This window comes from Spinacia oleracea, chromosome 3 (assembly GCF_020520425.1).
Source record: "Spinacia oleracea cultivar Varoflay chromosome 3, BTI_SOV_V1, whole genome shotgun sequence".
NCBI lineage: Eukaryota > Viridiplantae > Streptophyta > Magnoliopsida > Caryophyllales > Amaranthaceae > Spinacia > Spinacia oleracea.
The window spans coordinates 46469907-46495887 of NC_079489.1; the positions used below are offsets into that span (position 1 = coordinate 46469907).

The 25981-nt window shown below is 39.1% G+C and overlaps 1 protein-coding gene across 1 annotated transcript; it reads left to right on the top strand.

Annotated features, from left to right (window-relative positions):
• The first annotated feature begins 1369 nt into the window (after positions 1-1369).
• Positions 1370-24262, top strand: LOC130469669 (uncharacterized). The gene is made up of 5 exons (XM_056839085.1): positions 1370-1722; positions 1821-2036; positions 2122-2391; positions 2504-2884; positions 23861-24262. Exons 2-5 carry the CDS (start codon positions 1956-1958, stop codon positions 24260-24262), a joined length of 1134 nt encoding a protein of 377 aa, XP_056695063.1. The 5' UTR covers positions 1370-1722; positions 1821-1955.
• The last annotated feature ends 1719 nt before the right edge of the window (positions 24263-25981 follow it).

Genomic DNA, 25981 nt, shown 5'->3' on the forward strand with positions numbered 1-25981 from the left:
TATCCCTCAAATGATTGACGATGTTGACATGAGTTATACACGCCGAGATCATGATGAAGGATTTTATGTTGAAAAAGAGAAATAGTGAGATAGGTACTATTTTGGCAACTATTTTTTCACCAACTTAATTTGTAGGTTCTTTGGTTCAAAGTTGGGTTCGAAAATGTCATTTTTGCCTAAATATGTACTATAACGACCCAATTACCCTTAAATGTGGAATAATAGATTAGTACGAGGCTTTAGGATAGTGGTGGTTGTTCAAAGGATGATGGATGGTTACACCTGATACTTCTTTATTCAGGGAATTTCCATACTCCTTGAATTCTTATGCAACTGGTCTCTATATTATGCTCATGGAGCTGGATATTATGTCATCCATGTTTGCACTCCCAAACTACCTCCCAACCCGGAAAAAAAACATCTTATTTGGATTTAAGTGTCTGCTAAGTTCCTGTGTACCATCTAATTGCTGGTTGTTAGTATCTGAAGGTTATTTCAGGAGCTTGGTTGTGCTTTCTTTGTTGCTTAATCTTTAAAGAACAGTCTGTTTTTGGGTGGGTTTGTGGACCAAAATTTTGCATATTCAAATTCATTCCCCAGCATTTGTACAGAACTGATCAGAACTGACCAGTTCTATGCACTGATCTGCACAGCTCAGATCAGAACTGTGCAGATCAGTGCACAGAACTGGTCAGAACTGATCAGTTCTGTGCACTGATCTGCATAGTTCTGATCTGAGCTGTGCAGATCAGTGCACAGAACTGGTCAGCTCTGATCAGTTCTGTGCACTGATCTGCACAGCTCAGATCAGAACTGTGCAGATCAGTGCACAGAACTGGTCAGTTCTGACCAGTTCTGTGCACTGATCTGCACAGTTCTGATCTGAGCTGTGCAGATCAGTGCACAGAACTGATCAGCTCTGATCAGTTCTGTGCACTGATCTGCACAGTTCTGATCTGAGCTGTGCAGATCAGTGCACAGAACTGGTCAGCTCTGATCAGTTCTGTGCACTGATCTGCACAGTTCTGATCTGAGCTGTGCAGATCAGTGCACAGAACTGATCAGTTCTGACCAGTTCTGTGCACTGATCTGCACAATTCTGATCTGAGCTGTGCAGATCAGTGCACAGAACTGGTCAGCTCTGATCAGTTCTGTGCACTGATCTGCACAGTTCTGATCTGAGCTGTGCAGATCAGTGCACAGAACTGGTCAGCTCTGATCAGTTCTGTGCACTGATCTGCACAGTTCTGATCTGAGCTGTGCAGATCAGTGCACAGAACTGATCAGTTCTGACCAGTTCTGTGCACTGATCTGCACAGTTCTGATCTGAGCTGTGCAGATCAGTGCACAGAACTGGTCAGTTCTTTATTTTTATTTTAAAATCCTGCTTTTGAAGGTATGTAATTTTGATGATTTTCCAATGCAGTAGCGTCAGGCATGGATGAAGATCAACACGCAAATTCAGGTCCTTCTAACAAATCACCAAATCAAGTGCCCCAAAAGCAAAAAAAGAAGCCAAGAGGCCCTACAAAAGGAATAAAATCCATGCCCGGGGTTCCAAGAAAAATTGAATGGGATCACTTGGACCGACCCACAGGGAAATGGGCAACGGATTACAAGAATCACATTGGCGAGATAAGTCGCGCAAAGGTTTCAATATTGATCAGAACCTGAGAAGATGTTTCACAAGGAATAAAAGACACTTTGTGGGAAGACGTCAAGGTAACCGGTTTTATTTTGGAAATTCAGTTGTACATATCTACGTGTCTTTTTCATGTGCTAAAAGACTTTCTTGTTCCTTTTCTTTTTCTTTCATTTAGAGAGAATTTCATATCACAGATGAAACTAAGAAAGAAGTTGTCTTAAAGAGTTGTGATAAGCGTTGGAGGGAATTCAAATCAAGATTGACGACTGGTTGGATTCGGGGTACAAGGAAAAGGCCAAAAGATGAAAAGATGCCATATGATTTGTATAGTTATATAACTAAGGATATATGGAAGGAATTTGTGAAGATACGTACCTCCGAAGAAGCTGAGGTATAAAAATTATTCTTATTTAAAGTCTTGTTATAATCTAAGTTTTATTTTGTTGTAATAATTTCTTTTACCCCCCTAAAATTAGGAAATAAGTGAGAAAGCAAGACAAAGTCAATCTTTCAACATATATCCTCATCATATGGGACAGAAATCATATGCTGAAATGACAAGTGAATGGCAGAGAAAAGGGTACATTCCCTCAGTTTCTTCGTCATCTGAAGGTTCCTCTGCGTCTACAATTTCTTCAAGTTTGCCGAGTAGGACATGTTTATGGCTTCTTGCAAGATCGAAACCAGATGAGAAAGGAAATCCTTACTTGCCGGATGAGGGCACACAAAAGGTCAAAGAAAATATTGTAAGTTCATTTAACAATTTTGCGTAATGTTGTGATTCCTCTAATTTCATATATGTTCTTAAATATGAAACCAAGTGTTGAACTTTTCTCAAAACCATTTGATTTCATGTAGGATGAATGGAAAAGGAAACAAGATGAAGGGGAATTTGTTCCCAAAAGTGCACGAGATGATGTCTTATCTCGTGCACTTGGTAAGACTAAAGAAGGGAGACCACTAACATTTGGTGGTGGAGTAGGCATCAAAGCTGTGTGGGGGACCGGAGAGCGGCGTAGCTTTCGACGGTATGGAGATGCGGAGATGGAGGAAATGGAAGCAAGAGTGACCAAAAGGGTCAAAGATGAGACAATACAAGAGATGAACTCCAAGATGGATGCCATGGTCATGGAGAAATTTATCACATTTGCTAAAGAACTTGGTGTCCAAATACCAAGCCATATGAGGATAGACGCAAATGTTCATAGTAGTTGTCGTTCCGGGGGTTTAGATCCATTTGCCGACATTACGGTATGATAATTTGTGTTTTTCAAGTACTTTGTTTCTAGTTAATTCTATTGAACTTTTCTAACATGTTACATTGTATTTGCGTTATTGTTCAAAATAAATAATAAGGAACCTGTCCCGTGCCATCTATACCTGAACATAGGCTCGGAGAAAGTCTTTGTTGCCTATGGTACCATATGTCCAGAGTTGCTCCTTGATCACCACAACGACGTCACGTCCGATAACGTGAAAGTGAGCGTTGATGATTTTGAGCCCGCGTACAAAGAAGCTCCCGTCCCCGTGCCTTCTCAATATATTAAGAAACTTGCTCAAGCTCATGGTACCTTCACTCAGTGGCCAAAACATTTGGTGTCGCTTACGAATGAGGAGGTAACTAACATATGCATGATAATTTGAAGTAGAACTATTATACCATGTATGCTCACTAATATGTATATCGTTATTTGAAAATCATACCTCAGGTAAACAAGCCTACAAGTAAAGAGCCTAAAGGGAAAGGGAACAAAGGGAAAGAGATAGTGGTTGGGGGAAGTGGAACAAAAGCGTCCAACACTAAATCAAAAACCTATTTCCTTGAAAATTATAAAGTGCAAAATTTGAGTGGTAAGTGCAATGTGATGAAAACTATGATGTTGGGATTAAAAGAAGGGGAGCACGTTAAGGTACATTGCACTAAAAGGACATTCAATATGGAAAAGGACTTTGAAATTAGTGTCACCGTTGAAGACACCGATCAACTTCTCTCGGGAGCATGGCTCAATATATCAATAATACAAGTTTTTGCTACGTGAGTTACCTAAATTCATATTTTGCCCCTAAATTTGATTTTTATGATTGTCTTAACGTTCTTACACTCTATATTATAGGGCTTTGAGTGAGTTGTGTTTTCACGATGATTGTCACCCCAATAGTATTGGATTCATGTGCCCGGAGATGATCTCGGCCACCATGTTAAAGTCCGATGCAGATCGAATTCTATTGTACATGACGAGGTCCATGAGTGCACTTAGTTCTAAGACATTCATCTTATGTCCATACTACGAAAAGTATGAAAATTACTTTGAACTTCGTTTTTAATTGATTGTTATAAATTTAACTTTTTTTTTTCTAACTACATACGTTTATTGTTTGTATGTAGGAGTCACTGGATGCTTTTAGTTCTTTGCTTGTCTAAACGTGAGGTCTACATATTTGATTCTCAACAGAAGAAGAGAAATTTGATGATTAAGGAGCCACTAAACAAGTAAGTAAAGTATGCATATGAAAATGCCATTTTTGCCAAAATTTTTGCCTTAGGTTCTTTAGTTCAAAGTTGGGTTCGAAAACATCATTTTTGCCTAAAAATGACCTAGGACGACCCAATTAGCCTTAAATGTGAAATAATAGATTGTAAAGGGACTTAGAAAGTTATAACTATGCATATGAGACGTGTAATAAGTTTGAAAACATTCCTTAGGTTCTTTGGTTCAAAGTTGGGTTCGAAAACATCATTTTTGCCTAAAAATGACCTAGGACGACCCAAATAGCCTTAAATGTGAAATAATAGATTGTAAAGGGCCTTAGAAAGTTATAACTATGCATATGAAACGTGTAATAAGTTTGAAAACATTCCTTAGGTTCAAAGTTGGGTTCGAAAACATCATTTTTGCCTAAAAATGACCTAGGACGACCCAAATAGCCTTAAATGTGAAATAATAGATTGTAAAGGGCCTTAGAAAGTTATAACTATGCATATGAGACGTGTAATAAGTTTGAAAACATTCCTTAGGTTCTTTGGTTCAAAGTTGGGTTCGAAAATATCATTTTTGCCTAAAAATGAACTAGAACGACCCAATTAGCCTTAAATGTGAAATAATAGATTGTAAAGGGCCTTAGAAAGTTATAACTATGCATATGAGACGTGTAATAAGTTTGAAAACATTCCTTAGGTTCTTTGGTTCAAAGTTGGGTTCGAAAACATCATTTTTGCCTAAAAATGACCTAGGACGACCCAAATAGCCTTGAATGTGAAATAATAGATTGTAAAGGGCCTTAGAAAGTTATAACTATGCATATGAGACGTGTAATAAGTTTGAAAACATTCCTTAGGTTCTTTGGTTCAAAGTTGGGTTCGAAAACATCATTTTTGCCTAAAAATGACCTAGGACGACCCAAATAGCCTTGAATGTGAAATAATAGATTGTAAAGGGCCTTAGAAAGTTATAACTATGCATATGAGACGTGTAATAAGTTTGAAAACATTCCTTACGTTCTTTGGTTCAAAGTTGGGTTCGAAAATATCATTTTTGCCTAAAAATGACCTAGGACGACCCAAATAGCCTTAAATGTGAAATAATAGATTGTAAAGGGCCTTAGAAAGTTATAACTATGCATATGAGACGTGTAATAAGTTTGAAAACATTCCTTAGGTTCTTTGGTTCAAAGTTGGGTTCGAAAACATCATTTTTGCCTAAAAATGACCTAGGACGACCCAATTAGCCTTAAATGTGAAATAATAGATTGTAAAGGGCCTTAGAAAGTTATAACTATGCATATGAGACGTGTAATAAGTTTGAAAACATTCCTTAGGTTCTTTGGTTCAAAGTTGGGTTCGAAAACATCATTTTTGCCTAAAAATGACCTAGGACGACCCAAATAGCCTTGAATGTGAAATAATAGATTGTAAAGGGCCTTAGAAAGTTATAACTATGCATATGAGACGTGTAATAAGTTTGAAAACATTCCTTAGGTTCTTTGGTTCAAAGTTGGGTTCGAAAACATCATTTTTGCCTATAAATGACCTAGGACGACCCAAATAGCCTTAAATGTGAAATAATAGATTGTAAAGGGCCTTAGAAAGTTATAACTATGCATATGAGACGTGTAATAAGTTTGAAAACATTCCTTAGGTTCTTTGGTTCAAAGTTGGGTTCGAAAACATCATTTTTGCCTAAAAATGACCTAGAACGACCCAATTAGCCTTAAATGTGACTACTACGTATATAATTGCATTTACATGTGTAAATAAAGTATATAATTGCACTTACATGTAAAATATTCTTTGCATTTACATGTGTAAACAAAGTATATATAATTGCATATTTTATCGAATGTGTAGTGCTTTTCGGAGTTACAAGAGACTAGGTGGACAATCTAAGGGAACTAAATTAACATGGATTCCAGCACAGGTATATATATATATATAATTAGTTTATTATTTACCTAAGAAATAAGTTTTTCAAAATTATAACATACAATGTGATAGAAATTTTACTTGTGTTATTTATTTTAATGCATTTAGTGTTCTCAACAACCGGGATCACTAGATTGTGGCTACTACGTCATGCGTTTTATGTACGACATAATAATGAATCATGGTAATAGTCAAGATCTTACTAAGGTATGTTCTCATAAACTACGTACTTTATATAATAAATTGAAGTACACAAAACTATTATATTGATCAATCGTTGATAAATTGAATTATTTACACTTTTTTAGGATTTTTCAAGAACATTGCCCTATTCACCGGAGGAGATTAATGAGGTGAAAGATTTTTGGGCAGATTACTTCATGAACAATGTCGAATTTTTAGCTTAATTTGTAATATGAACTTGATCTCTAGCTAGCTACGTACCTTTGTTGTAATAATTTTATGTTTGTTGTAACATGTTGGTTGATCGATCTATGACGAATTTAATTGCCTTTTATTGGGAACGTTAATTACGTTGTAAACTTTAGTGACAGGTATTAATTATAAATGTATTCTCGGTATTGGGAATGAAGCGTCTAATTTCAAAGACGATCATGTCGGAATTTCCAACTAAAATATTAAAAAACGAATATTTTTTTTTAAAAAATAAGTCATTTGCAACGCACGTTAGCTCAATGTGCGAGGCAAATGACTTAATTTTTTGGCGCTAAAATTGTCATTTGCAACGCACATTTAGCTAATGTGCGTTGCAAATGACTTTCAGCACCATGCCTGAAAAGTTATTTGCGTCGCACATTAGCTAAATGTGCGACGCAAATAAGGTTCATTTGCGTCGCACAAATGTGCGACGCAAATAACTTTTAGTCATTTGCGTCGAGAGCTTTTGCCACGCACGATGTGCGACGCAAATGTGCTTAAAAGTGCGATGCAAATGACCCTTTTTCCACTAGTGAGGCTAACGGCCACAGTTAGTTCCTACTTACTTAATATGATTGCCACATCCAGAGGGGAAAGACGTTCGAGCCATTTTCTTAATGCCCGTCCGGTATTTTTGTCCCCCTTACGGTGGCGACTCCACTGGGGACAATACTGAAGTAATTTGTGCAAGTAGTGAGTCGAAGAAGAAGCCGTATAGTAGAAATTGAACGCTACGCCATAATTATTTCCTTATTAAGTTGGGACGACCTGAATATTCAATGTGACGAATGATCGCGATAGAACCGTATACCTAATCTTGACTTCCTTGGCATGTTTCATCTCGGAAGTTGGGAATAGGGACTCCTATCAGCCCGGGGGATGCAAGCGCTTCAGATGTTGTCCACACGACACGTTCACAATGTAGCACATCCACCCAAATCAAACTGTTTATCTCCAAGGTCCATTCACGATATATGCCACTCCAGCACATATCGGATAGGCTTTGGTAAAATTCTTCATGAACTTGGCTACTCTGACAAGGGCCTGTTGGGGAATTGACGATAGGTTTGTTACAATTTTGACACCCAACCTATTATACCTTAGAGACTAGCATGATACTAAATGTGCATCTGTATCTGAATCCATGCTTGTTGTTAGTTTCGTGTAGAAATCTTATGTGTTATGTGAAACTAATCAACCAGACACTTAGTTTAAGGTAAAAAACGCTGTTAAAATCCAAAAATGCTTCAAAGCGTCGAAATAAACAAGTAAAGCTAAGAATAAAAAAATGGGAATTGCAAAATTCCACAGCCAGGGTCACAGCGCCAGAAAAAAGCTTCGCTACCCTTGGCAAAGTCATAATATTCCAACGCTCACTATGAAAGCGCCAGAATATTGTAATGCCTTCTGCGAGGAAACAAATAAGAAAATATGGCCATCGTCAGATATCAACAAAAGATGGCAAAGCAAGCGCTACAAATTTCAGGCGATGTACAACAATGAGCTATTATATTACAGCGCACGCTCTGCTTATTCCTCGCATTTAAGTCAATAATTTAGAAGTTTAAAGTCGAGCATTCGTGCAACTAATTAAAAAGACTACAATACGCATCTTCTTTAAGCGCTACATAAGTCTGGTTGAAAATACCCCCATGAAACGCATGTTCAAAATTGCGCCAAAGTTATCTTCACGGAATTAAGCTTAATTTAGTCTAAAAATAATTTTAATGCAGATTAGTCTTTACCAATCAAACCCAAAGGCCGGTACGCACGAATTACATTCTTTCGTGCCGGAATGCTGAATGTTTGATTGCACAGATGCTCAAACAAAGGGCTAAGATTAGTGAAATTCAAGCTACAGAGAAATCCAACTGACTAAAGGCCAACCTCACGAATAAATTACAAAAAGACTTGCAAGCGCTGGAAATAAACATCGCACCACAAGCCTGCACCAGAATTTTCAAGCGTGCCAAACCCAACGCTAGAATTTTCTGGCGCACACTGGTTCTATTCCCGACAACTTCAACACACTTTCGACTTAAAATAGAAAACGATTCGTAAGTAATAATATTTTCACCAATAAACCTTTTGATTGGCATAACACCATTCAATGTGAAAATTCGACGTTCACCCGAGCTAAATTTTCAAAAAACCGCTTTTACAAAACGAAATCGAGTCATCTTGAGTCTTTATCGAAATTCTGCCGAAAAAATCAGAAAAATTCGTCATCCTAAAATAGTTGTCTTATAACATAGGGTCGGTTCCGCTGCCTGGCGCAGAGATGAAGGTCAAAGATTAACGCGTCTTGTGTCTTATACCCCAATTGCTAGTCCGATTGCAGAAATAGTAACTCATGTCTCCATCTGTCATTCTCCTTTTCCAGGATCTCCAATCTTCCAACCTCAGTTCTCTCCTGCACCAACTTGCACCATGTTGCTCGAAGATCTGGCCGCACATGTCAAACTAATGGCTACTGCTATGGAATAGCTACCCATGGAAAATCAAAACTTATTGGCTACTCAGGCCCAAAATGAGCAGGATAATGAAAGGAAAATCGAGAAAATGGTCCTTGAGAAGACCATGGAAGTAAATTCTTCTCGCTCGATCCTAAACCAATTTCTAGAAAATTACTAGAAAAATTCAATTCATCCGATCTGCCCAAGTTTAAGGTGACTGATAACACCAAGACCACCTGTTAAGCTTCATGGGCGCGATGAAACTTAAAGGCGTGGACAAGTCTATGTACTTACCAACCTTCCCTCTATCCTTAGAATCAACTTCTGTTCACTGGTTCTATGAGATAGACCCAAAACCTTCCTCACTTGGGAGGACTTTACTAATATTTTCGTCCGACAGTGCTCGTCTAACTTGGACTTTCAAGTGATCATACGCGAGTTAGAAGTTCTCTCGCAGAAAAAGAACGACGGTTTCACAACTTACTTCACCCGATGGAGAGAGCATGCTGCTCAGATTATACTGTAACACCCTAATAATTCCTTGCTTTTTATAAAATATTTTCCAACTTAAAACACAGGAATTACCAAGATATTACCGCCACCGTGATAACGGCTAAGGCTATTTACCAGAATTACGCAGCGGAATTAACTAACTTTCAAAACATATTAAATAAATAGTTAATGGTCATTAAGACAAGTTGGAACCGTTGAGGCCCAAACCAAAACAAACCATTTGAAATCCATTAACTGAAATAGTAGTAGTTATGACTTTAAAATAAAATAGAGTTTATAAAATACGGAAGAAATAAACTCTCAACTCGAATCCCATGATAACTTCTCCCGCAAGTTATCTCTACGAACCTGCTTTATTGAAAATCTACTCCCCAACAACTCAAATGCAATTGATGGATCATCATAGGGTCATTAAGGCGAAGACACTGACCAGAAGACATGAAGCACGAAGTCAGCAAAAGCTGAGTACGAACAAGCTAGAATAACATTCTATCCTAACATGCTTCACTCGATGAAATAGATAATCCACATGCAAAAGCCATAAAATAAACAAGTAAACATGGAGACAAGACTCGACACGAGACACGACTCTTGACTTGTAGTTTAAAGTAAGTATCCTCAAAAGGAAAGAAAGGGTGATGGGAGCCAACCATACACCAAAATAAGTCGGGCTACTACCGACAGTCGGGCCATACCGACAGGAATTCCAATGCACAACGGCATAAAAGAGAATTAAACAACGTCTTGTATCATTCTAGGAGCACAACGGCATCCGGCAAGACTCCCCCCATTGTTCATACTCAAGGTATATACGTTCCAAGAGTTTTGAAGCTCTTTGGGTTACACTTTACGTTAATTAGTATATTATGTTCAAGGCGAATCAACACACGATAATTGAACAAATAAACAATTCAACAATGATACTTCTATTTTACTTCTTTAGGACTTGTGATCAAACATAGACTCAATTGAAATTACTCCCATTGTTCCTTCTCAAAAACACTGTTTGAGATAACCCGACATTGCCTATTAACAAGCGGGGTGTGCCCTTAGCATGAATTGTCCTTAATTCAATTCACATAGACTCTCTAACATATTCTACCCCTTTGGTAGAATATATATTGCTCACTGGCAATATTCGACTGGCTCAATAATTATGCTAGACATCCTGTACTATAGCATAATAATAATAACAACTTGCATACGCACTACTCATACATGCAAACCAACTTGAACAACATGCTTGACATAATTCAACGATTATAAAAGTCCATAACATGATAGTTCAATAGAATCTATAAAGCATAATTCAATTCATAACATGCTCGTTCATATAGATTCAACAATAATAATAACATGCTCGTTCTCAACATTAAACACAAATTCATAACAACATATTCATTCCCAATCATCAATCATGAATTCATAATAACATATAAGTTCACATGATTCGCATTCAATACACTTCACAAAGTCCTCAAGGGATGGGTGGTCACCCTAGTCTTGTACGTACCTGGAATACCTAAGTACGGGGGCCACTGTGCGAATCACGACTCACTAGAAATCAACTCCTATAAACAAAACAAGAGAACTAAATTATTATCCATGTTTACTAAATTTCCAGCAACTATTTAAGAAACTAAAACCCTTAGTTTAATTAAAAATCATTCATTAATTGGTAATTTAATAGTCTCAAATAGTCAACTCAAGTCCTAGCATAAAAACATTGACTTTTTAGCTTTAAAACCCTTAAAAACCAACCTTTTAAAGCTTATAAACATTCTGAAAATTTAGATTGATTCCCATAATTTAAATTGTCATTAAATTATGTAAATCAATCGCTCAATCAATTTAAAACCAAAACCCTAACAATGGTTTAATCCCAAAACGTGTTTTGACTTCAAAAATCAATGCTTTATAAATATATAAAATCTGAAAATTATAAAATCAATCATCAAAACCAATTTCTTTAATTAAAACATACTACTAACCCAATACGGTGTTCATAACCGTTTTAATCAATCTAAACAATCCAATAATTAAACTTTAATCACAATAATTAAATCAATTTAAACCTGAAAATTAATATTTTTGAAAACATAATTTGATTATCCCAATTCAACAACACACACACACACACAACAATTAATTGTGTTGTGTGTGTGTGTGCGTCGAGCAATCAACGCAACAACAACGACACACAACAGCACCGCACGCACCGCAACATAGCGCGCGCAAGGCGACGAGAGGGCGAGGCTGCGGGGCGGGCGAGACACACAACGCGCGACACACACATCAGCGTGGGCTGCGCTGAGGGACGAGGCAAGGAGAGGGCAAGGGCGCGAGCACGCAGGCACTTGGTGTGCTACGCTGCGGCTGCGAGGCTGGGCGCGCACGGCACGATGCGAGGGCTGGGCACCACACACACGGCACACTTGTGCCTTGGGCTGCAAGGAAAGGGTCGGACGAGAGGGGTGTGTGGGTGTGCCGCAAGGAGAGAGGAAGTGAGGAGAGAGAGGGAGTGCTGAAAATTCATGTGAGGGTTTAATTGAAGGAAATAGTGCCCTTGGTCCAAGTATGCATATAATATTAAGTCTAATAAATGCGGTTCAGTATTAATTAACAAGTTAATAATTCAGTGAGATCAAGTGAGCTGAATGCCTGACTAGAGGCCGCTTCAGTTCAAGTGGAATTAATTATATTAATCCACAGCTTACTCTTGACTGAACTCGTAGGGTCACACAAATAGTACGTAAACGGATCAAGTATTTAATGGCCTTAAATACTCCATCTATGGATATTCGGAATCGACGGATCTTGGTTTCAGTGGGAGCTGAGATCGTCACAGGCAAGAAATGAATACTCCGGAAACGATGATATTGCCGGAAACGGAAATATGGATCGTATCGGAAATATAAATATTATCCAAGTCGTAGATGTTGCCGGAAACGGAAACATGGTACGTATCGGAAAATATTATCGGAAATGGAAATATTGCCGGAATCGGAAATATTGCCGGAAACGGAAATATTGTCAGAATCGGAAATATTATCGGAATCGGAAAATAATTCCGGAAACGGAAATATTAAATATTTGTTCAAAACGGAAATTAATTCCGGAATCGGAAATATTAAATGTTGTTCGTATCGGAAATGAATTCCGGAATCGAGAATTTAATCGGAAGCGTATCGTACGAATTAGCATCGGACGAGGCCCGCTAGACGAAGGCCCAGCACGAAGCCAGGCCATCGCCCAGCGAGCCGCACGCAGCAACGCACGCCTCGACCAGGCCCAGCGCAAGGCCAGGCCCAGCCAAGGGCGCGCGCGCGCAGCACCGCACATGGGCTGTGCGCTTGTCGTGGGCCGCAAGGCCTGCGCGGGTGCACGGCTTGTACGATGCGTGTGCGGGAAATCCTAATCCTATTAGGATTCGTGCGAAGATTAAAATCCTAATCCTATTAGATTTGCTTTGTTATTTAGAGTCCTAATAAAGTTCTAATTAACAAATCCACATCCTAGTAGGATTACAATTCCTTTTCCATACCTCTATAAATAAGGGCCTAGGGTCATTATTTGAATATACGATTTAAGTATTTAAAGTGATTTTTGAGAGCAAAAATTCAGTCATATAATTGCCTACATTAGCCGAAAATTCTAAGTACCTTAAGGGCGATTCTAGTTGGTCAAGTTTAAGGCGGATCCGGACGTGCTGTGGACTATCTACGGAGGGACGACATTTGGAGTCCTAAAGACTTGTTCTTGTTCGGTTCGGGCGCAGCTAGGGAAGGCACGCAACAAAGTGTATGCATCTAAACTATGCTAAATGATTATGTGTAAATAATATGCTTTCCTGGCTTTATGGTTTTTCCGCATGATTTATGAATTGTCATATGTATCATAACCTAACATTGGTATCACGAGCCTCTTATTATTTTCATAATCTAAATTGCATGAACATGGTTAAATATTACAAATTTGCAAGAATTAAAAGGGCTGATTAATTTTCGTAATTGTTAATTAATTGCAAATTGCGTTTATTTAATTATACGTACGCAGTTTTTCGGCAGTTTCTTCGTTACTCATCCAAATCGAGTGATTTTTGTGTCAATTCCGCATGTAAAAGGCATTCTAAAATTTTGACAAAATTAATATTTTTCGGCCGAACCCAGAATTCTCAAATTCGAAGCCTAACTATGATTTTTCAGAGGTTTTAGTTTTTCGAATGCAAAATTTCGTAAATTTAAGATGTTAAATTAAATATTTGCGATTCTTGTTGATAAATCTTGAATTTTTGATTGACCTACTGTATATGTTTAACAAGTTTGAATGCCTAGCCTTGTTAATTATGCAATCTAATTTGTAATTATGATTAATTTGTTGAAAATTGGAATAATTTAGAATTAATTTGATTTTCATAATTAGTTATAATTTAATTAGAAACCTATGATTAAAAACCACCATAAAAATTGTAAATTTATGTTAAATTTTAAATTTTTATGACCTAGACTTGAATCCATGTTAATCGGAAATCAATTAAATAATAAATTTTCGATTTTTCGCCCTAAAATTATGAAATTAATATTATTTATTAATTTGTCATTAATTTCGAATATAAATTTTTAATTTTTATGCGACTCGCTCATATAACTTGCACGCACAAAGCAATGGACGCTACGTGTTACCCTTATGGGGTGTTGTATAGTGCGGGCATGCGACGACGAGCAAGGGAGCTCGTCGCCCATGCGGTACGAATGCAGCGAGCAAGGGCATGGTGCACGAGCACAAGGCAGCAGCCCTGCCTTGTGTCGTGGGCTGTGAGCAATGGGCGTGTGGGCAGGGGCGAGAGCAAGGCACGAGCAGTCGCGTGTGGGCAGCAAGCGTGCTGCGCCACAGCGCGCACTGCCTCGCGCAAGCATGCGGAGCCTCGCGCGCAGCGAGCGCAAGCTCGCGTGCCACGAGCGCTACGCACAGCGTCGATGGCTCGCGCGCAGCGAGCGCCAGCTCGCATACTGCTGCCTCGTGCGATGAGCGCAAGCTCGCGTGCGGGAAAGGCAGGCGCGCAGCGAGCGTTGGCTCGCATGGATCGAGCGCTGGCAAGCGAGCGCAGCGAGCGTTGGCTCGCGTGCATCGAGCGCTGGCGCGCGCAGCGAGCACCAGCTCGCGTGTTCGATTGATGCCTTGCGATGGTGAGGAGCAGCGATGCGACGCAGCGCATGGGCTGCGCGCACATGGCCAGCGATGGCTGTGTGCGTGTGGCCCTTGGGCGTGCGTTGCGTGGGATTGTTGCGTTGCGATTAGATCGTTTTGAAATTTTAATTTGAAATTTTCAGTTTACGTAATTTTAATTAATTTTAAAATTAATAATTTAAATTGTTTTCTTGGATTTTAATTTTGAATATTGTAATTATAATAAATTTTATTTATTCTAATTATTTTACTAAAATTAAAATCATGAATTAATTTAAATACGACTGAAATTAAATTAAACTTTTTGGATTCAATTATAAATTTATATGAGCTTTAAATTTTAATTAAATTTGTATGTTTCCGGTTAGACTAGAAATACATTTTTATGTTTAAAATTAGTAAAGCATATGAATTTATTGGTTTAAGTGGGAGCCCTTTTTAGTCATAAACTCTTGATTAGGTCTACAAATCCTTAAGGTTAAAACAACTTGATTAGAATTAATAAGGACTGAATAATTTGTAGATTATTGGTGCCCTTGATTAATTGCTGCAAATGTTTATGTGATGCATAATGTGTTTTACTAACCAGCTATGTGGGCCATTCATGATAATGAATGGGTGAATGGTATATATTGTATATGTACTGTTTTGCAGGTTATGAAGTGACTAGTATGGCCCAAATAGGATAGAAAATATGGTCTGCGTACCATTAATTTGAATGTAATTGGTCTAAAGTACCAAAGTTGTTTTTCAATTCAAATATGGTCTGCGTACCATCAAATAGTTGTAATTAGTTTTAATTATAGCTTATCCTATTTGAAGAAAATGGTGCCTCCCACGGAGATTTTCAAGACGGACTTTGAAGTTAAAGCTTCAAGATGAAGTCGGGCCATACTAGATCACATTTATTTTATGCATGTTTTAAGTTATTTATTGCTTTTAAATATGTCTTAAAATGCATGAGATCAAAAGCTTGATTATGTTTCATGATTAAGGATTTTAGTTCACTTAAAATCTAACCAACATAGTAAGAGCCTTAAGTTCCAAACTTAAAAATTGAGTTAAAAGGTGCCATGCCAAAATATACACTTGCTTGGATATCCTTTACATCAATCTAGTAATAGTTTTCGCTCAGCGAGGTGTTACTTATTGGTCCTAAAGGGGCAAGGTACACAAATAATTGTGAGTACATGTTAGTTTTGGTGAAACTCAACGATATAAGTAAGGAGTCCTTTTATGTCGTGGCAAAATTGATAGGTTTACCTAATAACTTCTTAGACGTACCTATCAACCAAGAATAGTTTCTAGACTATTAGCAAAAGGCTTTTGCTTACCTAAGATGTTTTAGGACTAAGTCGACAAACTGTGCTTAGTTCTTCAATGATTTTAGGATCTTGGAATCATTTTATTCACACCTGCCGGAACACATAACTTGAATAAAATGCTTAATGAACATTGAATTATATATGCATGTATGCTAGAATTTAAGTTTATTAAGAGAAACTGTGAATGGTTATTTATTTGTTTATTCTTTTCAATTGTAGTTTTAAATATGGCAAACAACAATTCATTCAACATTCGATCAATTCTCGAAAAGGAGAAGTTGAGCGGGAAAAACTTCCTTGACTGGCAAAGGAACTTGCAAATAGTTCTTATACAGGAAGAAAAGGAGTATGTCCTAGAAGAGGCGATGCCCGAAGCCGCAGGCGACGGGGTCACTCAGGCAGCCCTCAATCGTTGGATTGATGCCAACAAGGATGTGGAATGTCTAATGCTCGCCACCATGAGTGCAGATCTGCAGAAAACGTTCATCAACTCAGATGCTTTCACAATCATCAGTGAGTTGAAGAACATGTTCCAAGATCTGGCTCGAGTCGAAAGATTCGAGACTCATAGGCAAATTCTTGAGACCAAGCTTAAGAAAGGCGAGCCCGTAAGTCCACATGTTCTCAAAATGATTGGACTCATTGAGAATATGAGTCGGCTGGATCAGCAATTTTCTCAGGAAATGGCTATAGACACCATCCTCCATTCTCTTCAGAGCGGGTATGATCAGTTCAAACTGAACTACAGTATGAATAGTCTGGACAAAATGCTCACTGAGCTTCACGGTATGCTGAAGACCGCTGAAAAGACGCTCAAAAGTGATAAGCAGGATGTGCTTATGGTGCGTGGGGGCAAGTTCAAGAAATCTGGAAAGAAGAGGAATGCTAAGAAAGGTGGCAACAAGGCCAGCCCAACTAAGCAAACTGGCGCCAAATCTGTAAAGAGGAAGGTCAGTCAACCCACTTCTGAATCCGAATGCTTCTACTGCAAGAAGAAGGGGCATTGGAAGAGAGATTGCTTGAAGCTAAAGGAAGATCAGAAGAACGGAACAGTCGTTCCATCTTCAGGTATTTTCGTTATAGACTGTATACTTGCTAATTCAACTTCTTGGGTATTAGATACAGGTTGTGGCTCACACTTATGTTCCAATCCACAGGGACTAAGAAGAAGTAGAAAGTTAAGCAAGGGTGAAGTCGACCTACGAGTGGGAAATGGAGCACGGATTGCTGCATTAGCTGTAGGAACTTATTATTTGTCGTTGCCCTCCGGGCTAGTTTTGGAACTGGAAGAGTGTTTCCATGTTCCAAGTCTTACTAAAAACATCATTTCAGTTTCTTCTTAGATGCTAAGGGATTTTCCTTTTTAATAAAAGACAATAGTTGTTCGTTTTATTTTAAAGAGATGTTTTATGGATCTGCTAGATTAGTCAATGGACTTTATTTATTAGATCACGACAAACAAGTATATAACATAAATACTAAAAAGGCCAAAAAGGATGATTCAGATCTCACCTATCTGTGGCATTGTCGATTAGGCCATATAAACTTGAAACGCTTAGAAAGACTTCAAAAGGAAGGATTCTAGAACCATTTGACTTAGAGGATTATGGTAAATGCGAATCATGTTTACTTGGCAAAATGACAAAGCAACCTTTCTCTAAAGTTGGAGAAAGAGCAAATGAACTATTGGGTTTAATCCATACAGATGTATGTGGACCAATGAGTACAAATGCTAGAGGTGGTTTCAGCTACTTTATCACTTTCACTGATGACTTCAGTAGATATGGTTATGTCTACCTAATGAAGCATAAGTCTGAATCCTTTGACAAATTCAAGGAATTTCAGAGTGAAGTAGAGAATCAATTAGGCAAGAAGATTAAGGCACTGCGGTCTGACAGAGGCGGTGAATATCTGAGCTATGAATTTGATGACCATCTGAAAGAATGTGGAATTCTATCAGAATTGACTCCTCCTGGAACACCACAATGGAACGGTGTGTCGGAACGGAGGAACAGAACCTTGCTAGACATGGTCAGGTCAATGATGGGTCAGGCCAAACTTCCATTAGAATTTTGGGGACATGCACTAAATACAGCTGCACTCACTATAAATAGAGCTCCGTCTAAAGCTGTCGAAAAGACTCCATATGAATTATGGTTTGGAAAGCCTCCAAATGTGTCTTTTCTTAAGATTTGGGGATGTGAAGTATACGTCAAACGATTAATTTCAGACAAACTTCATCCAAAATCTGACAAATGTATCCTTGTGGGCTATCCAAAGGAAACAAAGGGGTATTACTTCTACAATACATCTGAGAACAAGGTGTTTGTTGCTCGAGATGGTGTCTTTTTGGAGAAAGATCACATTTCCAAAATGACAAGTGGGAGAAAAGTAGACCTTGAAGAAATTCGAGTCGAACAACAAACTCTAGAGAATGCTCAAGATGACATTTAGGATGAAACTCAGAGATCTTTAGAAGAATCTGGTGAGAATCATGGTCAATCTAGAAATGTTACCCCGCGTAGATCGCAAAGATATAGATCTCAACCGGAAAGGTACTTAGGTATTATGACGAACGAGAGCTATGACGTTCTATTACTTGAAAGTGATGAACCTGCGACTTACAAACAAGCTATGACGAGCCCTAGCTCCAAGCAATGGCAAGAAGCCATGCAATCTGAATTAGACTCCATGTCTGAAAACCAAGTATGGGATTTGGTCGATTTGCCAGATGGCTACCAAGCCATTGGAAGCAAATGGGTTTTCAAACTGAAAAAGGACAAGGATGGGAAACTTGAAGTTTTCAAAGCTAGATTGGTTGCAAAAGGTTACAGGCAAGTCCACGGTGTGGATTACGATGAAACCTTTTCACCAGTTGCAATGCTAAAGTCTATTCGGATAATGTTAGCAATCGCTGCATATTAAGATTACGAAATATGGCAGATGGATGTCAAAACTGCTTTTTTAAACGGCGTTTTAACAGAAACTGTGTTTATGACACAGCCTGAAGGTTTTGAGGATCCAAAGAATGCTAAAAAGGTATGCAAGCTAAAGAAGTCAATCTACGGATTGAAGCAGGCATCCAAGAGCTGGAATATACGTTTTGATGAAGCAGTCAGTGACTTTGGTTTCATCAAGAACGCAGACGAATCTTGTGTATACAAGAAGGTCAGTGGGAGAAAAATTGCTTTCCTAGTATTAAATGTCGACGACATATTACTTATCGGAAATGACATTCCTATGTTGAACTCTGTCAAGATTTGGCTTGGGAAATGTTTTTCGATGAAAGATCTAGGAGAAGCACAGTACATATTGGGCATCAAGATTTACAGAGATAGATCTAAAAAGATGATTGGACTTAGTCAAAGCACTTATATCAATAAGGTGCTTGATAGGTTCAAAATGGCAGACTCCAAGCGAGGCTACCTACCCATGTCTCATGGAATAACTCTAAGCAAGACTCAGTGCCCAAAAACACTTGATGAGCGTAGACGAATGAATGGGATTCCATATGCATCATTGATTGGTTCAATAATGTATGCTATGATATGTACACGCCCGGATGTTGCGTACGCACTCAGTGCTACGAGCAGATACCAGTCAGACCCAGGAGAGGCGCATTGAACTGCTGCCAAGAATATTCTGAAGTACCTGAAAAGGCACAAAGATGACTTCCTGGTCTATGGTGGAGATGATGAATTAATTGTTAAAGGCTATACGGACGCAAGTTGCCAAACCGACAAAGATGATTTCAGATGACAGTCTGGGTTTGTCTTCTGCCTCAACGGAGGTGCAGTAAGCTGGAAAAGTGCTAAGCAAAGCACCATTGCGGATTCTACAACTGAAGCGGAGTACATTGCTGCACATGAAGCAGCAAAGGAAGCTATATGGCTAAGGAAGTTCATAGGTGAACTTGGTGTAGTCCCCTCCATTAAAGGACCAATAGCCCTGTATTGTGATAATAACGGAGCTATTGCACAGGCAAAGGAGCCTAGACACCACCAGAGAGTCAAGCATGTACTTCGTAGATTTCACCTTCTACGAGAGTTCGTTGAAAGAAAAGAAGTCGAGATAAACAAGATTGGAACTGATGACAACATATCAGATCCATTGACTAAACCTCTGCCGCAGGCGAAGCACAACTCACACACTGCAGCTATGGGAATCAAGCATATTGGAGAATGGCTTTGATATCCCTGTTTAATGTTTTAAAGTTTTAGAGTTTAAATCTTTGTAAAACATTATTGGTTAATCATTCACAATAAATGAAAAGAATTCATTTTTCCATTTAATTTGTGGTTTATTAAATGATGAGTCCCTTCAATTTGACGATATATTCAAGATAGACTGTCAGGACCAGTCCTGTGACTAAGAAATGTCTATCAAGTGAACTTGAATGTCAAAGGTTGAAAATGGTCCCTAGTCGGAGTTTTCTATAAAATTGGACGCATAGAAAACGTTAGACGATTAGAATGCAAGATGACTAGTAGTTCTGTTTCTTGAACTATGTGGACATGGCAATGTCATAATCATTTGCATAGATACTTACTTTGGGAAGACTAGTATCGGACAAGACCTATGAAACTTTACTGTAAGAGATGAAAATCTGTCATAAGTAAATTTCATTAAAATTATTAGACAATAAATCCTCAATACCTGAGTGATTTGAGATTACTTGTTTGAGAACTGGTTGCTTTGACGTTGACCAACCGTCGCACCGTAAAAGGAGGCTATAAAGGCAACGCTCGGGTAATCACCTATCAAACGAATTCTAATCTCAAGATCGCAAGATTGGGATTGTCCTCCCATAAATCGGGATGAGATGCTTAAAAGTTGTACAAGGCCACTCGGAGAGCTAGAAACTTTGAAATGCATGGCCGTGCTCGGATGAATCATAGGCTATGATTATCTGTTTATTTGATCAGTTGAACTCTGAAACCGAGGAACACCTCTGGACATAATAAGGATGACAACTCTTACCTTATGTTCAAGAGCAAGCATCGAGCGACAAAGGAATTAGGAAATGCACACTTGTCCCTAAGGACAAGTGGGAGACTGAAGGAAATAGTGCCCTTGGTCCAAGTATGCATATAATATTAAGTCTAATAAATGCGGTTCAGTATTAATTAACAAGTTAATAATTCAGTGAGATCAAGTGAGCTGAATGCCTGACTAGAGGCCGCTTCAGTTCAAGTGGAATTAATTATATTAATCCACAGCTTACTCTTGACTGAACCCGTAGGGTCACACAAATAGTACGAAAACGGATCAAGTATTTAATGGCATTAAATACTCCATCTATGGATATTCGGAATCGACGGATCTTGGTTTCAGTGGGAGCTGAGATCGTCACAGGCAAGAAATGAATACTCCGGAAACGATGATATTGCCGGAAACGGAAATATGGATCGTATCGGAAATATAAATATTATCCAAGTCGCAGATGTTGCCGGAAACGGAAACATGGTACGTATCGGAAAATATTATCGGAAATGGAAATATTTCCGGAATCGGAAATATTGCCGGAAACGGAAATATTGTCAGAATCGGAAATATTATCGGAATCGGAAAATAATTCCGGAAACGGAAATATTAAATATTTGTTCGAAACGGAAATTAATTCCGGAATCGGAAATATTAAATGTTGTTCGTATCGAAAATGAATTCCGGAATCGGGAATTTAATCGGAAGCGTATCGTACGAATTAGCATCGGACGAGGCCCGCTAGACGAAGGCCCAGCATGAAGCCAGGCCATCGCCCAGCGAGCCGCATGCAGCAACGCACGCCTCGACAAGGCCCAGCGCAAGGCCAGGCCCAGCCAAGGGCGCGCGCGCGCGCAGCACCGCACATGGGCTGTGCGCTTGTCGTGGGCCGCAAGGCCTGCGCGGGTGCACGGCTTGTACGATGCGTGTGCGGGAAATCCTAATCCTATTAGGATTCGTGCGAAGATTAAAATCCTAATCCTAATAGATTTGCTTTGTTATTTAGAGTCCTAATAAAGTTCTAATTAACAAATCCACATCCTAGTAGGATTACAATTCCTTTTCCATACCTCTATAAATAAGGGCCTAGGGTCATTATTTGAATATACGATTCAAGTATTCAAAGTGATTTTTGAGAGCCAAAATTCAGTCATATAATTGCCTACATTAGCCGAAAATTCTAAGTACCTTAAGGGCGATTCTAGTTGGTCAAGCTTAAGGCGGATCCGGACGTGCTGTGGACTATCTACGGAGGGACGACATTTGGAGTCCTAAAGACTTGTTCTTGTTCGGTTCGGGCGCAGCTAGGGAAGGCACGCAACAAAGTGTATGCATCTAAACTATGCTAAATGATTATGTGTAAATAATATGCTTTCCTGGCTTTATGGTTTTTCCGCATGATTTATGAATTGTCATATGTATCATAACCTAACATTAATGAGGGGGTCTATTTATAGTTTTTCTCTCCCATGTGGGCTAGGTTATGGTAGTTTGAGTTGGGCTTATTACCGGGCTCAATTCATTAAATCCCTTGCAAGCTTTGTTGGGTTTAATTAAAACAAAACGGCCGGGCTTTAAGTTTATTAAATTCGTTTTTGAAATACGACCCAACAATTTCCGATTAAATAAATTCCTTGAATTTATTTAATAAAATCCGGTTTTTGAAATAATTAATATTTAAATTAATTAAAAATAAAAGCACATTTAATTCTCATTAAATGAAATTAATTTATAAAAATACACGAAATGTTTTATAAATATAATAAAATATATTTTTACTTATTAGAAAAATACGAGGTATTACATATACAGAGGCCTCTCGAACCTGATCTAGTCCAAAATTTTATTGATAAGTTGGACCCTGCTTACAAACAGCACGCTCGGTACCTCAGTCTAGACTCTTTCAAAAGGGTCTACGACGTGGGCATTAAAATTGAAGATAATCTCTTCAAGAATACCCAAAACATGCGGCAAGACCACAGTACACGCCTAGAAACAATGCCTACAAGAAAGGCGAACCTTCCCAAACGCAAGAAGTCCACGTTGTTGAAGGGAACCACCCGAGGACTAAGAGTTGGGTCAGGGACCGAAAATTTACCCCACTAGGGTCTACATTACAGGCGGCCTACGACCGACTCTATGCTCAAGGCAAGATGGCTCCATTAGGACCAACACCTGAGCCTGGAGTCAAAGGAAAATACTGGGACGGCTTCGCTTACTGAAAATACCATAGAGGCAAGGGCCATGATGTTTAAAATTGATGGTACCTCAAGAATACAATATAAGATATGATATAGGATAACATTATCCTTCTACCCAATATTCACAAGCGAAGCAACGACAAGAGCCCTCTTGGAACTTGTCGCATAACACTCGATTATCTTGAGTGCATGCACAGCTTTTGATCACTTGATCTACATAACACCTCAAGGAGAACCGTTGGCCCAATCACCAACGGTCAACCAATGTGGCGACACCTGTGGCATTTGGGACGCCGACGCCGACGATGTCTATTTGTTTCAAGATGAGACCACGTTTACTTCACTAAAAATTGGCATGCAGTACCATTCACCTAACCTTCTCCGGCAGAAACCGATAACTTAACTGGATTCGGAAGAATATACCAACCTGATATCAACCCACAACATGTAGGAGATTCCTGGTTCGGCAAAACCCCAAAAACACTCGTCCTAATACCATATCCGAAGTCATAGAAGATCCCTTCCTAAAACAATTGGAGAACACCAAGGCAGAAATAACCATCTGGGATCTAATGTGCACCTCAAAAGTGCACCGTGACAAGGTGATCAGGTCCCTCGACCACGTTTCAGTCCCCACGGACATCACTCCGGATTCACTAGTAAATCAAGTTACTGGGAACTTTGAGGATCAGGGAATAGTCCTTACCGAAAAAGACTTACCCAAAGAAGGAAGTTCCCACAACAAGGCACTTTACTTGATAATCGGATGCAAAGGTCAGAACATCCCTCTTGGACTGGTAGACAACGGTTCCGCCGTAAACGTTTGCCCGCTCCGTACAGATAGATTCCTAGGCTTGAAAGACGCCGATTTTCAGCCATCTAACCAAGGAATAAGGGCCTACGACAATTCCAAACGAACAGTGCATGTCAAACTCAAACTTACCATTCAGACCGGACCTGTAGCAAGAACTACGGAATTTCAAGTAGTGGACATCAAGCCCACGTTTAACCTCCTACTGGGGAGTCCATGGCTCCATGATTTAGGAGGTGTAGTATCAACTCTGCACCAAATGGTTAAGTTAAACCATAACTGAGTGACAATAGCCATACATTCCCCGCCACTTGACGTCAGTTGTTCCATGACTGAAGTCACGGGCAAAGGAGAAGACTTATATGGTTTCCAAATTGAAGAAATCGTCCAAGCCATTGAAACAAACGATACGACATTCTTGGATCATCAAGCATTGCAAATTATACCAAAAATGATGTTATCCCAAGGATACTTTCCAGGGATGCCACTAGGCATAAGGGAAAAAGACATGACTTACCTCCCATTACCTACATTCTCCCCTCTCTTTGGTTTGGATTATCAACCAAAAAAGGGAGAAATCATCCCACGCAAAAGACAAATGCGCATACAATCTGAAAACAGGGGCGGACAAGAAGGACCCACCCTAAAACCATACCAGTGGACTCTGAACGGTATGTTTGCACGGGAAGGCGAAGACTACCCCTGCTACAGCTTTCCGGAGCCATTTATTAGTAACAGCACCCGAAAACCCGACTTTGATTTTTTCCATGACTGCGATCTCTTGGGCGAGGCACTGTACCATATCCTCGAGGGGCCCGCAGACGAGCTATCCATAGAAGAGCAATCTTTGCGGTCACTTTTCAATTAGTTACGGCCATTCCAGGAAAAAAAAGCGACTTGATCACCCTGGCGATGCAGGACAAGAGCTTCGACCCGATCCAGTTAATCACTCCATCACCCATCACTGCTACAGAAATTAAAGAAGCTTGGCGTCGGACCGTCAAATGAACCAATGTAAAAGGAATCAAGTTTGAAATAACCATCAGAGAGGGACCAGAATTCTTCGCAAGTAAAATTGCAACCGAGCTAGAACCCCCACGTCTAGTCTAAGTCTCAAACCTAGGATAGTGTCGCTTAGGCCCATTTAAATTTTCTTTCAATAAATCCCGGACGCCACTTCCCGGGAAACTTTAGTTAAATGTACTCTTTACTTTATTCCGGTTTCGTTTTTTCTTTCAAAATTTCAATAAAAGTAGCAACATCCTTTGAGTCCACGATATTATGATCTAGAGTTAAAACTTTGCGAAATACCAAGGCCCATCCTAGGCCCACTACACGGAGCCACGAATGAGAGCGGCAAAAAATTATGGCGCCAACGAACAGAGCGCAAGATTTTTCTAGCGCATGCATATGAAGCGCTGGAAATATCTAGCGCTTGGTCAAGAATCTATCGAACTTTTTTCTACACTTTCACGGAAAAAAAAAATCCTTTGCCTAACCAAAAAGCTTAAGCTCCTAATAGCTATCAAGCGCGAATAAACTAAACACACATCAAGACTTCGCAAAAGCATAATTAACTAAATACAACATCCTATAACACACGACCAAATTTGCAAATTACATACACAGAAAAATACGAAAATTCGCGAACATACTCCCCAAGTGCCAGAAAATTAAGGCGCACCACTTTAAAGCGCTAGAGTATTCTGGCGCACCAGAATAAAACGCTAGAATTTCCTGGCGCACCGACTTAAGTGTCTCAAACTTTTTTCTGCACTTTCACAGAAAAACTTCGAACACTTGGGGGGTACATAATGTATAAATTCGTACAATTTTTCTCATGCAAAAAAATTCTTTAAGGAGTTTTTAAGGCAAATAAAGCCTCACTCAGATTTATTTCGCGTACTCCCTAGATAGAAATACGCGCGACCAGGTTCTAAACTAAGTTTACTTAGGGCGGATACGTAGGCAATCCTAAAAATGGATTCGGTCCAAATAATTT

Bases quoted from the DNA above. Each gene is read 5' to 3' on its own strand.
- LOC130469669 (XM_056839085.1), top strand. From the start codon at position 1,956: ATGCCATATGATTTGTATAGTTATATAACTAAGGATATATGGAAGGAA. The intron at 2,392-2,503 runs GTAAGTTCATTT...GATTTCATGTAG, and splicing joins AAAAGGTCAAAGAAAATATT to GATGAATGGAAAAGGAAACA. The intron at 2,885-23,860 runs GCCGACATTACG...TTTGAGGATCAG, and splicing joins CCGGGGGTTTAGATCCATTT to GGAATAGTCCTTACCGAAAA.